This window comes from Archocentrus centrarchus, chromosome 13 (genome assembly GCF_007364275.1).
Source record: "Archocentrus centrarchus isolate MPI-CPG fArcCen1 chromosome 13, fArcCen1, whole genome shotgun sequence".
Taxonomy (NCBI): Eukaryota; Metazoa; Chordata; class Actinopteri; order Cichliformes; family Cichlidae; genus Archocentrus; species Archocentrus centrarchus.
In genome coordinates this window covers 23,255,565-23,269,791 of record NC_044358.1, presented here as the reverse complement: position 1 = coordinate 23,269,791, position 14,227 = coordinate 23,255,565, and the positions used below count along the sequence as shown (strand labels likewise).

The 14,227-nt window shown below is 42.7% G+C and overlaps 1 protein-coding gene across 2 annotated transcripts in view; it reads right to left on the bottom strand.

Annotated features, from left to right (window-relative positions):
• schip1 (schwannomin interacting protein 1) overlaps positions 1-4,615 on the bottom strand; it is a 45,056-nt gene extending 40,441 nt beyond the window's left edge. The window contains exons 1-2 of one of the 2 annotated variants that reach the window (XM_030744117.1): positions 4,408-4,615; positions 678-1,466 (exon numbers count right to left, since the gene is read on the bottom strand). In XM_030744117.1, coding sequence (XP_030599977.1) covers positions 678-1,466; positions 4,408-4,416 — 798 coding nt within the window. In that variant the 5' untranslated portion in view covers positions 4,417-4,615. Of the gene's footprint in view, positions 1-677; positions 1,467-3,253; positions 3,543-4,407 lie in introns of those variants that run through there. The other variant, XM_030744116.1, reaches the window with a different exon arrangement.
• Positions 4,616-14,227: the final 9,612 nt, after the last annotated feature.

Genomic DNA, 14,227 nt, shown 5'->3' with positions numbered 1-14,227 from the left:
TGAAGCTCTGGCTGAGACTATGATTTAAACTGAGTAATGTAATAAATTTGCAAGTGAATCATGACAGCCTTCCCTGCTGGTGCTGCTGGTGAGGCATGAAAGGCCTACAGCACCTCTCTGCTTAATGTCAATGCAACACTGACCTCTTCTGGTAGAAACACTACATGGCCACAACAGATTTTTTTTAGAAATGTCTTAGAAATTAGGTTACACAGCTGTCACTCTCTAAGGTCAGCAACAAATCTTTGTTGTAAGACTGCCAAAACGCATCAGTATTAACTCTTATTAACAATGATGTTTGTAGGTCTGAAGTTTTAAAACTGTTTCAGCTAAATCTGCATACTTCCCTGACATCCAATTGAATCTGCAGTAAGATGCACTGAATCCTTGTTTCTTTGCTGCCCCCATACAGCCTTCATTTCCCTCCAGCTGTGCAGACTTCCATACTGGTTAGGAGCTGGGCCACACAGCTTAGCACTACATTAGCTGACTAATCTCTCGACCTTACTCTAGCTAACTTGACCTCATGTTTCCTGGGTCTGTCTGATACAGATAACTGCTGGATTACAGCGGACCATTGGTGCATTATGTGTGATGACCTTTGACACACATAAGTGGAAAAGTACAAAATTTTCACTCCCAAAGACAACATGCAAAAAAAATCCTTGCACACTCACTGAGGTGTAGTTGGTCTTGCCCATGTTGTGGTTCTGGTTTTGGTTGAGGTTATGGTTCTCCTGCTCTCTGCACTGTAGCCCCGCCAGGTGTCTCTCCAGGGCTGCCCAGTCCATGGTGGGCAGAGGCTCTTCTTCTACCCCTTCTTCTTCTCTGTATCCTCGCATCATTCCTCCAGTCCCCACACTTCCTCCACCTCCTCCGCCACCTCCACCACCACCTCCGCCACTGCTGTGACTCCCCCTGCCTTGACTGGAGCTCCGGTGGTTGGGTTTAGGAGTCCCCGTGCTCCTCTGTGGTGTACCAGGAGAGTGGGGCTGGTTGCTCCTAGGCAAAATCAGATTGCCATTTTGCTTCAGTTCATCAGGGACTGCTGCGACTGACGTGGCAGTGTGTCCGGTAGGGGCTGGTAGGGGCGGGACGGTCTTCACATCCTGGAATTCTTCAGCAAGGCTGCGACTGTTCACCGTCTTCCTGTAGCCTTCGTCAGTACTGCCAGCACTCACAATACCTTCTCTGCCTTCCCCCTGACCAGAAGGCTGTGGAGAGGTATAGTCCTCTCCATACTCGCTCTCCCATTCTTCTATCACCTTCTTCTTATACTCTTGGTAGTCCTCATCTTCCTCATAGTCCTCTAAAGTGACCAGGTCCAGCGAGGGGGAGGATTTGTAGTCCTCCAAAGTAGCCAGGTCAAGAGAAGGGGAGCAAGGTGTGACCTTGTTGGAGTTGGACTCAGAGCTGGAGCGACTGGATGCGTCACTCCCCAGGTCCATGCCATCCTCCCGATAATCCTGTAATGAAAAAGAAACAGACAAAAAAAGAGATTGAGGACAGAGAAGACAATACTCTAAAGAAAAAGGTGGTATACAGAACAGAGGACATAATGTTGGTTTGACAGAATCAATGAAACAATAGGGAAAGGGGGAGGAAAATATAAAGATAATTTAGGGAAGTGTGTGGACTTTGATTAGTCACACCGGTGTTGTGGTTTTAGATGGGCAACCACAAAAAACTTCCTGTTCTGAAGGAACTTCCTTTCTGCACAACATTCTGCAGTCACTATCTCTTTTGTCCTTGTTAGTCCTCTCAGCTGAAATGCTCTGGACTTCCCTACTCTTGCTCGGTTGGCTAAGAGATAATCACATTCCTTTTACGTTCCTGCACATTGTTAGATGTGTATGTGTGGAAGGGCTTGCTAAAAACTTGAAACACACACATACAGCAAAGGTAGAGTCCGTGTGGCCAGATGTGTCAGAATAATAAATGCTGCCATCCCCTGCTACATCTGCACAGCTCCACAGGGACAAAACAGTGAAGAGCTGTGAGTGAGTGACAGTGACATGTCAGTACACAACACACCAAACTGTGACATGAACAGATGAGTCTGGAATCGGTCTCTAACCTTGACTGCGATGATCCCGCAGCGCCCCAGTCTCCACCTGACTGATTAGTTCCCAGCTAATGAAAACGTCCCCGTTGTTTACAGCCCTCCACAAATCTCAACTTGACCTGAGCCTTCTCACGCAGTCAGTCTTGTCTCTAAAGGAGCACATTATCATAGCGCCTCAACACTTTTAAAACTTAATGAAAAGCAAAGAGCACCAAAATTTCTCCCAGGGTAAAGAAAAATTAACGACACATTCCTATGCGACCACATTACGAGCTGAAATTAATTATGAAGATTGCTGATTACTGGTTTAGACCACAAGGACTTACAGTAGTTTTGCCTCTCATAGAAGGCTAAAGAGAGAGAAATGTTAATACAATATAATAATGACAAAAATCCTTTTTTGAGATATGGACACTGGATCACACCTGTGCAGACACCAGGCATCACAACACAATGCAGAAGGTATCTACACTGGGGGAAAGTGACTCAGCATCTTAGAGACTAGATATAAAAAGTGCTGATGTGGTGTAGAAAAATAAAGCCTCTCTCCGCTGAGGAACTTACATTTCAGTATGAAATACTAACAGGTCAAAGAGAATAGGAGAGAAGCTGCTGCAGGGATGCTGTTTGCACCAGATACACAAGTATGGCCACGAAAGATACATTTTGTCAAGAAGCACAGCAGGTGGTCCTTACCTGCATACAGCAATGTTATAAGAGAAAACTTTGGTTACATAGTGCATTACTACTGAGGTACTGAGACCTTCAGTTTGACTGGAAGGAGAGCAAATTTAGTATTATTCTACTCCCCGATGAACCAAATCAGCACAAGAATGTCTGATTACTGTTTAATTTGCCTGACAGTAATAACATATAATATCCCATAATCAGTTCCTCTGGGCCATTTGCAACAAGCTGAGGGTTCCTGGCATGAAAAGCTCCAGAAGCCTCTTTGTGTTTATAAATGAAGAGGGAGGACTTAAGGACGCATAACACTACCTGCGCACTTGTAGGCTAATGCTATAGTAATCGATTAGACCCGTTTTTAACAACCAAATGCGACATCCGTCACTATTATGAGATAGTAAAACACAGCGCAGTATTTAGGCTTGTAAATGTAACAAGACTACTCATATTTTCTGATTCGTGATCAGTTTATCAGGAGCTTACAGAGGAGAACAACCTTACCGGCGTGCCCATGAAAAGCCTCACCAGCCTCTCATTTCGGCTTTGTCACACTTGTGTGTATGTGTGTGTGTATACACACGCACACACACATACACACAGGAATCGAGTGGATTTTTCTTTCCAGCGTAGAAAGACCGCTAAGTAGAAGCAGAGGAGCCTCTATCCAAGCTACGATCGCGTTTCAAATCTCGGTCACCGATCCTTCTCTTGAAGTGTTAATTCTCATTTTGTACAGCCTCCAAACAATCTGCGTGTTAACCCGTCAATACACGACGGTCACAAGAGCCCGATTACAATAATGCAATAATTTAAAGAAAGGAGAGAGAGCGAGAGAGAGAGAGAGAGAGAGAGAGAGAGAGAGAGAGAGAGAGAGAGAGAGAGAGAGAGAGAGAGAGAGAGAGAGAGAGAGAGAGAGAGAGGAAGGTGCTGCAAGACGTCAGGCTGGGGCTGCTAAAGCTGATCCACCGTGGATTAACCGAGCGCAGGCAGACCATAGGCTGATTTGGCCAACAAAATACATGAATACATGCAAATTGACAGCTGCACCGATCCCCCATCCCGCAGCAGCCGGGCGGGTGTTTGGGGTGGTTGGGGGCTGGCCGTTTAATTTATGTCAAAGACTACACTCACAACTCTCGTTCCCAAGGTTTCCAAAGGGGCATCATCGCATACGCCCAGTCTTTTGCGTGCGTCGAGCTTAGTCCGAGTGACATTTCTCCACGCGGTACAGATGCAAGATTACATCTGGCAATACATAGTTTACTGAAATAGGAACATTTAATTGAACAAGACACCACTCGCGTAATAAAAATACAGACAGCCCCCATGTGTTTCTTCAATTTGCACAGTCATTCATAGGCTACTCAAATGATGTAATGTTCCCAAAAAAGTCCCAGAAGGAACCTGATGCCCCCCCCCCCCCCCCCCCCCCAAAAAAAAAAAAAACAATAGCGGCGACAGAAACGTCCAGAGATCACACTTATTACACGGAGGATGTCACCCACTACAGCTGTGACCAAGCTGACCCCTACTCAATACCACCATTATCGGTCAAAATTAAAGTCACCGCCTGCGTGAATAAAACCGACCCCGGGAAATGAGCTAAAAGTAGCCTAGATGCAACATCACTGCCATTTAAACGAACCCATACTCACTGTCATCATCTTTGCAGGTTCCCCTCCACGTCTCAAGACATGGTAAAGTGTAAAATCCCAGCTGTTAGACAACGGCGACGGTGCTGACTCGCTTTACAGCAGCTTTATTCTAAGGGCGGGTGGCGGTGGGGCTAGCTTCGCTGGAGCAATTACAGAGAGCCGGTGGATAATTCAGTACAGTCATCGCTGTGAGTGTGTAGTCGGTCCACAGAGGGGAGAATCGGAGTCTGAGACTTGATAGAAAATAAAAAAAATAACGTGGATGTCTTTAAATCCCAGCAGGTCAACGCTGCTTCTCTCCTCTCCTCCCCGGCGCGCAGAGAGATGCCCAGCCGACAGTTTAGTCAGCGCTCTCTCGCTCCCACGTCAGCCGGGAAATAAATAGCCCCTGAGTAAAGTGCGTCCCTTTATAATGTGGGTTTGCGCACGTTTTAGAAATTCCAGACAACCGGGCGGACTTTATTACTCAATTATTACTCAGTAACAAGCTTTAAAACTAAGCGCACTAAGAGCGGACTGCTGCTCCCTGACAGGCACTGGTCTTATATTTGTGGCGACTCCTTCTCTCTCCCTATAAGTCTGTCGCAGCCTGCCACTCTGAGGAGTGACGACGGAAAAACACAACCAAAGCCCAACCTTCTGCACTCACTGACCTTGCAAATGGTCGAAAGAAAGAGAGTGAGAGAGATGGGGAGATAAAAAGAGAGGAAACTATCTAGGTGAATTATTAAACACTTCTGGTGTTCTGAATATAGAATAGTTTCAGACCTGTTTTAGAGCCCTTATAAAACTCAGAGATGTCAGGAACATCCCCCACACCCTGTTGTTACATCTTCCATTTGGCTTCAAACATTTACAGCAAAGACTGTCATTTTCATCTTACACTGAATTACCATTTTATTGGTACACCTAGTGCAATCCAATGCAACAGCTCGGCAATAAATCCAGCCTCGAGAAGGTTATAACATTCAGTTTGTGTTGTGATCATGCCACACTGGGGAGTATTCAAGTGATTTACACTAAAGTCTGTGTAGCCCCACAGCCAGATAGCTGCACAAAACGGGTTTAAAACACCATTAAAGGTAAGCACAATCAAGAAACACTGTAATAACAGCATTTTTACTGTACAAATATATACTTATTCAGCTACAGCACAATGGGCGAGTTGACGATCAAACACTTGATTGCATATGGCAACGCTACACTACTGGAATCACAATCTATAGAATTGAAGAGAATTACAGAGAATAGTCCAAATAAAAGAAAATATCCATTGAGCGGCACTTCTCTGGGTGCCTTGTTGATGTCAGAGTTCAGAGGAGAATGGCCAGATTGCTTTGAGCTGATAGGAAGACAACAGTAACTCAAATAACCACTCGTTACAACCAAGGCATGCGGAAGAGCATCCCTGAATACACATGTGCAGCTTTGAAGCAGCTGGGCTACAGCAGCAGAAGACCACACCGGGTGTCACGCTAGTCAGCTAAGAACAGGAAACTGAGGCTTTAATACACACAGGGGCACCAAAACTGGACAAAAAAAGGTTGGAAAGGCGTTGCTGGGTCTGATGAGTCTTGATTTCTGCTGCAACATTCAGATAGTAGGGTCACAGTTTGGCGTAAACAGCATAGAAGCATGGATCCATCCTGCTTTGTATCAGTGGTTCAGGCTGCTAATGCTGGCGCAAGGGTGTGGGGGATATTCACTTGGCACACTTTGGTCTCCTTAGTACCAGCTGAGTATCGTTTAAATGCCACAGCCTACCTGAGTATTGTTGCTGACCGTGTCCGTCCCTTTATGACCACAGTGTACTCATCTGATGATGGCGGCTTCCAGCAGGATAACACACCATGTTACAAAACTCAGATCATCTCAAATGGGTTTCTTGAACATGACAATGAATCATGGATGTGAATCTGACAAATCTGCAGCAACTGGGCTGTCATGTCAATATGGACCAAAATCTCTGAGGAATGTTTTCAGCACCTGTTGAAACAATGCCAAGAAGAATTAAGGCATTTGAATGTGTTTTGAACCACTGACTGGACAAAGAAACATTTCAGTGGCAGCCCTAAACAAAACTTAAGAATGAATTAACCATTCATTAATAATAAAAATGTTTTAAATTGCTATTTGCAACCCTAAATTGCACTACATCATTCTCATGGATGTAATACAACTTTCCAGAGTGACTGCAGTAATGTTGACTTTCTTTTTAGCATTTATTAATCTGTATTAATGTTTATTTTTAATACGTTATGTTTTATTACATAGGGACTGCTTTTACCGGATGAAATCACCGTAGTAGTCGTATGAGTTCACACACACACACACACACACACACACACACACACCACACACACACACACACACACACACACACACACACACACACACACACACACACAGATGTCAGCTGCAGTGTCAAAGCTGAAGAGGGGTTAACACCAACTTGGCATGATATCTCCATGTTGCATTCTGTTTCTTCTCGCAGCAGCTGGTAATTTACATAGCACAAAATCAAGATCAAGTTAAATGTCAATGATAAACCAATCCCATCCACAGCAGGAGTAAAATGCAGTCCAAAGCTTTTGTATAATGAGTATTTTGATTAGAGACTGTTCTGTGTCTCTCGAGTGGTAAGCCAAACATTTGAAAACATAAAAGCACTACAGTGATGTTGTTGAGAATCTCTCAGTCACTCCCAACTTTCCCCTTTCTGCACGACCGACTGGGCTCTGTAGAGATTTGTAGTTTTTTTGAAGGACTCGAGCTGTCTTCAGATATGCTGCGTTGAATATATAATAGTAGCACAAAGGAGTTCATCCATATAATAAGAGAGCAGTACTTCAAAGACCCCTGGCTGAGCCTGTCCTTACACTGCAGTAGGGACAGCACTAGTAGGGATCTCCCTAAAGAGGAGGCAGCATGAGTCCCGCCTATTGGTACCACTCCATTCCCTGCTGCTGCTTTCAACTCTCTTATCAGCTCTTCCACTCCACCCCTCTGCATTTCCTCCCTAATTCCCCAAACATTAATCGGTCATAGTCAAGTAAAGTGAGGAGTTGTAGAGTTAATGCAATGCCTGTAAGGGGAATAAACTGCTTTGGGGTGGGGTTACCTTGTAGAGAATTTGAGGACTGTAAGTTCATATGCTCACCAGGCAATTAACTTATCAATAATTTGTCAACAGGAGGCCAGTATTGTTTAGGTCAATCTTGCACTCATACAGGCATACACAGTTTGGTGTCTTTGAAGTTTCCATTCCTCTTTAGCGTCAAAGACTCTAAAAACAGTTTTGACATGGCATCCTTCCCTTCAGTGAATTGTTTCACAAAACAATAAAAGCAGCAACAAGCTCAGAGCCAGGAGGGCCAGATGAAGATGTCCATAATCTGTCACATCAAAGCTCTCTGATACATGTCCTCATCACACCTGGCAAAAGAAGATGCCTTTTTCTGTACTTTTGATTGAGGAGGTGGTCAAAAAAAGTTCACCATGCAGCACTGCCATCGCCTCAGATCAATCACTCCTCCCACTCTTGTTTTTTCCCCTCTACTTTACTAAGAAGCAGAGGTGCGGTGCCTGTCAAAGTGCCGTTCATTGGGATTTACCAATCACTGAGGGGCAGAAACATGTGGAAAAACAGCCCATTCTAGATCTACAGTATCTGGGAAAGCTTTGCTCTATCTGCCAGCCTAACAGTCCATCCGTAGCAGATATCTGGCAGGAATCATTGAAGGCCCATTACTGACAGAGAGATAAGGCTGGAGAAAAGAATGCCCCTCAGATAATACTGAAAAGTCAGGGAACATCTTCCTCTTCTCATATCTGTCTCACAGGCATTTAAAAAACAGGGAGCTCCTGACAGTCAGCGAGAAATTGAACCTGTCTGCCTTGTCAGGAACTCACTGACTCCAATGGAGAGACACCAAAAGTGACCTTGGAGGATTCTCTCTTCTCCCTCTCACTTTCTTCTATCCCTTTCCCTTTTAGGGACTAAGAAAGGTAGTTCACCTTGAAATAAAACTCTGGCTGAACCAACTGACAGAAAGTGAAGCATCAGAAACATGATTGTGGTACAACCTGCAGATGGGAAATGTCCTGCCTGGTTATGAATGACACGGGGCAAAAAGAGTCCAGACACTCAACACACAGTTTTCTCACAGCGTCATGTCTTTTTTTAGATGAAAAAGACACAATCCTGGCTGTCATGAAATCTTTATACTTCATTGCATGTCTTTTCCACACTTCCACTTCCTTCTGCTTTTTGCTGTGGCGAGTACATATGCAGATTTGTACCTACTATACTTCAGGCTATGTTGTAACCTCCTCCTCAAAATTGCAGCTATGTCAAAACATAAGCAGCTCAGCTTAGGTTGCTAGTGGAAACTGTTGATAACAAAGGCAACTTGAAGCAAGTAAGTGGTAAGCAGTCTTCGGCAAAACACATCTAGCAACACATTTTTCACTGCACAGCCTCTCTTCAAAACACATCGCTCTTTATCACAGTGAATAAGTCGAGACATTTACACAGAAACTGCATGGGAGTCTAAAACGAAAGAAAACAAAACAAAAACAGGAAAAGTTATTAATGCCGCTAGTTGTATGCATAGTGAGTCTGCATCACAAAAACATGAACAAATATGAGCAAAGTCACTCAGGAGAATATAATCAAACATGCAAGAACAATTTTCACACAGCAAAAATTGCAGCAATTTAAGACTTAAATATTTCCAAACTGAAATCAACTCCCAAAGAGTGGCTATTAACACATTCAAAGTAAATTGTTCTTCAGTGTTGGAATCATTTGAGAGAGTTTATAAAAATCAGTTCAACTTGTTAGAGATCTAATTACGCTCAAATTTGATTCTTCGGTCACACCAGCAGCAGTGAGTCTGTTTGTGAACTGCAGGAGGAAGGAAACAATGTACAACACTCATCTATCAAAGTGGGTATTTACAACCATCAGATGTAGCTGGGTGGGGTTGTGCGAGCTGCTACTAACCCAACATCATAACAGCTGGACAATGGCACACTATTTATGGAACACCAAATTATAGGGAATCACCAGTTGTGGTACTGAACAAGGCATGGGCAGACATAGAGTGACTTACATCGCAAGCCTAACTCCAACCTTAACCACCAGGTGAGTGTTCAGGTGGGGGTGTGCCCTGTAGATAAAATCCCTACTCCCCACATAGTTGTATTTTAAAATGGTTTTGAAGTTAAAGCAACTATTTTGGAAATGTTCATTTAAGTTTCATGTAGAAATACACGAAGCTTGAAAAAGTGTTGAATTTAACTCCATGAGCAGGAGGCTGAGTGGGCAACCCTTATGCCAAAAGGAGGCAGAGTCTGAATCTATCCCAGACCATGTCCTGCGTGTCATTCCCCCTAGCTCTCTGCTTTCCTGTCTCCTCTCCATTGTCCTGTCAAAACCTAAAAAATGCCCAAAAAATTATTAGAAAGAAATTAACTCCATGAGCTTGAATTCAACACTGGACACAAAGTTGAAATAAAAACTAAATATAGCTTGTGTCAAATGTAATTATAGAAAACAAAAAAACCCAAAACAAAACCAAAACACACACACACACACAATGAGCTACAAATCACTTTTGTGATTTATGCTACTTTTGAGGGTTACGCATATTCAAGTTAGAGTTCCATAATGCAGTATAAATAAAAATGATGATACAGTAAATTGTCTGGAACATCACTTAAAAACCTATTAACAAAATGAAATAACAAAGAAGGAAATTCTCTTTTTTGCTATCTAGTAAATTAAATCTCTGACGATTCACGATACATCATCATACTGATGTAAAAGTTATATAATAATGTTATTCTTTCTTTATAGAATACTTGAACATAGATGACAAAATGGTTTACACAAGCAACAAAAGAAGCACATAATAAAATACTATATATTAGATATATCATATATTACAATGAAGTGGTAAATCCCCCATTCTGACCTAATATACCTCAAGTCATTAAAGGGTGAGATATTTACATCATTATTCATTCATCTTTTTGTCACATTTTCTGCAACATGCACACAAAGTGCCACACAAAGCAGTTTGTGCCTTGAGACTGCAGCGGCAGGATGCAGACTGTGTGATGATGAATAGAGATGTCAGGTGGCAACTGGCCGACTGACCCGCTGTTCTAAATAGAATGGGTGGCCAAACTATTGAGCCTGGCCATCAATCTCCTTCCCAAACACAATGATGATTTACTCCATTCAGATTACTGGGGGAGTAAAGAAACAAAAAGGAGCATGTGTGTGTGTGAATTTTCTTTATTTCCCAGGAAACAATATGTATGTGTGTGTAGGTCTGTGTCTGCGTGTGCTCATGTGCTATTAGGCATAGCCAAACGCCTTTGTATCGTCTTTCTGAAATGCGGTTTACACAATCCGTTGAACCCTGGTGCCTGCATCTGACTTCAGCACTAATACCTGGCTGTAATATATTGATCATCCCTTCTATACTGTATATCCAACCAACAATTTCACTTACTAATGAAGTGTGAAATGAATTGTGAGAGCAACATCTTACCCAATGTATATACAAGCACACACAGCTATTAGATTCATTTAAATGGGAAGCATGTCAGGTTCCGGTCTGCAGTGTAGTATGTGTAAGGGGACAAAGTCAGACAAAATTTGTTTAATCTAGCTCGGTTTATGGGCTGAATGGCTTTTTCAGTGGGAGACAGTGTTTTGCACAGCTTAGCATTCATAAAGAAGCTTTAAATCCAAACTAGCAATTACAGAAAAGACCAGAATATGTGCATATGGCCATAACCATAAAGAAAGAGAGGCTGGGAACTCAGACAGTGATAAATGTGAGGAAGGAAGAGAATACAGTGTTACTGAGGGGGAGGAGGAAGACAATTACAGAGATGTAGATGTTGAGGAAGATGAAAATGTTGCTAATGATAATCACTGGAGAAATCAGAATGATTACAGCCATGCTTGTGCTGATGAAAATGATAGTTTCTAACACCATAGTTATCAGTGAGAGGATGATCACGATGACAAACATGATTAATCAAAACCAATACGGTTTGCATACATCTAAACAGCTAAAAAAAATAAATTAAATAAAAGCAGAAGCCTGTTAAATCTAGCCAATGATCTTTATGCTGCAGGGAAGCTAATTTCGGATGTAACCTCCCCAGAGGACTGTGACCAGCAGAGTTGAAAAAGTCATCCAAGTCATTAATGAAGTTATGACCATAGTCACTGCTGTGGCAAAAGATCTTAATCACCTGCAAGAGTGGAGGACCGAGACCTGCTCCAGACCTATTTAGTTGACTATGCACTAATGCTAATTAGAGTGAAAGAAGGAAAGGTGTGTAATCTGATCAATTAGCCCAGCCTGGGGAGGCGTCCTGTGGGGCACAGGAAAGAATCAGGCTCAGGACTGTGGAGAACATTTTCATGAATTGCACAGAAGACACCTGAAGGTTTGCATGATGGTCTGAATGTTCTCACTCCTCTTTACGTTTCCCTACAAGATATTAAACTCCCTTATTCTCTCTGCAACATGGTGGAAAACATCCATGACAATTTAAGAGTCAGATTATAGAGACAGAGACTCTGAACTATGTCAGGTCCCAATCCTCAGTCTCTCTCTCGCTCCTCTCTACTGCCGCCTGGCACCCCTACTCGGCGTTTCTGTGCCCCTGTCAGCAATACAGCCAGACAGAGAGATTGCATCCACGCTGCCCTGTGCCCATCTCCACACTGTGCAGTGCGCATATGTCCACACAATTTACTGCCCACACCAAATTGAATCACTTCTCTGCTGTTTGTGCAGGCCTCGCACTGCTGTTACCAACCTCCTCTCATAAACGAATCAACATCCAAAGATTGGAGAGGAAGAGAGACGAGAGACAGCGGGAGGTGATTTAAAGAGCAAATTAAACTAGGGAGGACTGAATGAGTTGGAAAAAGAAAGGAAATAGGTTGATGGTAATATGATAAAAGGAGGCTATTCTATTCTTTGCAGCAAATCTTTTTCACCCAGTGGAAACAGGGCATGTATTTCAAACTAGTCTGCAGGTTTAGTACCAGCCCAGCACTAATATGACCACTGATGAGCTTCAGCTTATACACTTTGATGAAAGCCATATAGCCAAAGTGTTCTTAAAGGTACAGCAAGTATTTTTTTGAGATTATTTAAAAAGATATTGTTATTCTTATAAATAAACACTGATCACTGTTTAATTACGTCTTCCTACAAACTGGACACATTGTTATAAATGTAACCATCTTGAATACAGTGCCAGACATGGACATCGCCATTCGGCCTAATCACATTTTATGATGTGTTTAGAATGGCCACATACATTATAATGCCAAATGTGTTCACTTACCCATCTAAATGATTTAATTCAGGTGTTCCAATCACTTCCATGGCCACAGGTGTATAAAACCAAGGACCCAGGCATGCAGACTGCTTCTACAAACATTTGTGAAAAAACTGGTCGCTCTCAGGAGCTCAGTGAATTCCAGTGTGGTACCTTGATAGGATGTCACCTGTGCAACAAATTCCAGTCATGTAATTTCCTCGCTAACAGTCAACTGTTAGTGGTATTAGAACAAAGTGTAAGTGATTGGGAACGACAGCAACTAAGTGGTAGACCACGCAGATGCTGAGGTGCATAGTTCGCAGAGGTTGCCAATTTTCTGCAGTCAATTGCTACAGAACTCCAAACTTCATGTGGCCTTCAGATTAGCTCAAGAACAGTGTGTAGAGAACTTCATGGAATGGGTTTCCATGGCAAGCAGTTGCATCCAATTTCATGCTCCCAACTTTTGTAGGAACATTTTGGGGATGGCCCCTTCCTGTTCCAACATGACTGCACACCAGTACCCAAAGCAAGGTCCATAAAGACATGGATGAGCCAGTTTAGTGTGGAAGAAATTAACTGGCCTGCACCAAGTCCTGACCCCAACCCAACAGAACACCTTTAGGTTAAATTGGAGCAGAGACTGTGAGCCAGGTTTTCTCATCCAACATCAGGGTCTGACATCACAAATGCGCTTCTGGAAGAATAGTCAAAAATTCCCATAAATACACTCCTAAACCTTGTAGAAAGCCTTCCCAGACGAGTTGAAGCTGTTATAGCTGCAAAGGGTGGGCCGACATCATATTAAACCCTATGGATTAAGATTGGGATGTCACTCAAGTTCATATGTGTGTGGATGCAGACGAGCAAATACTTTTGTCATTATAGTGTACTTAGTACACCTTATAAGTTACTTTTAATTTAAAGATCACAAATAGCTATTTCAAACTGTATTTGACCATTTAACATTTGTACATATTTCATCACTCTTTCTTCTCCTCCACCTTTCTTTCTCTCCACCTCATCCTCTTCCTCCTCACCTCAAGCCTCATCTCCTGAGCTTAAGTCAGGGCTTTAACACATGAAAACATGCGTAAACATGCTTATTTATTCCTGATATTGTCACAATTACTTATTGTCAGCAGATTAGACATGTGACCCTCCTGTCTCCAAGCAGCTGATTATTAACAGCTGGTTATAAGCTAACATTTTGCCAGCTGATGTTAGGCTTGAGTGTCTTAAAAAACATTTCTTCTGATAAACAGTTTTGATACATTCTCACATCATATGAGAGTTTATTCACTAAGTGTCCAAATCCAACAATGTTAAATCCACTTCAAAGAAAGCTTCACTAACGCTGGCTAACAGCAGCTAACGCTGCCTAACAGCAGCACTTACCAACAGAAAAGTTCAAGATATCCTCAACAATTCAACTATGTATTGCCGTCATTGG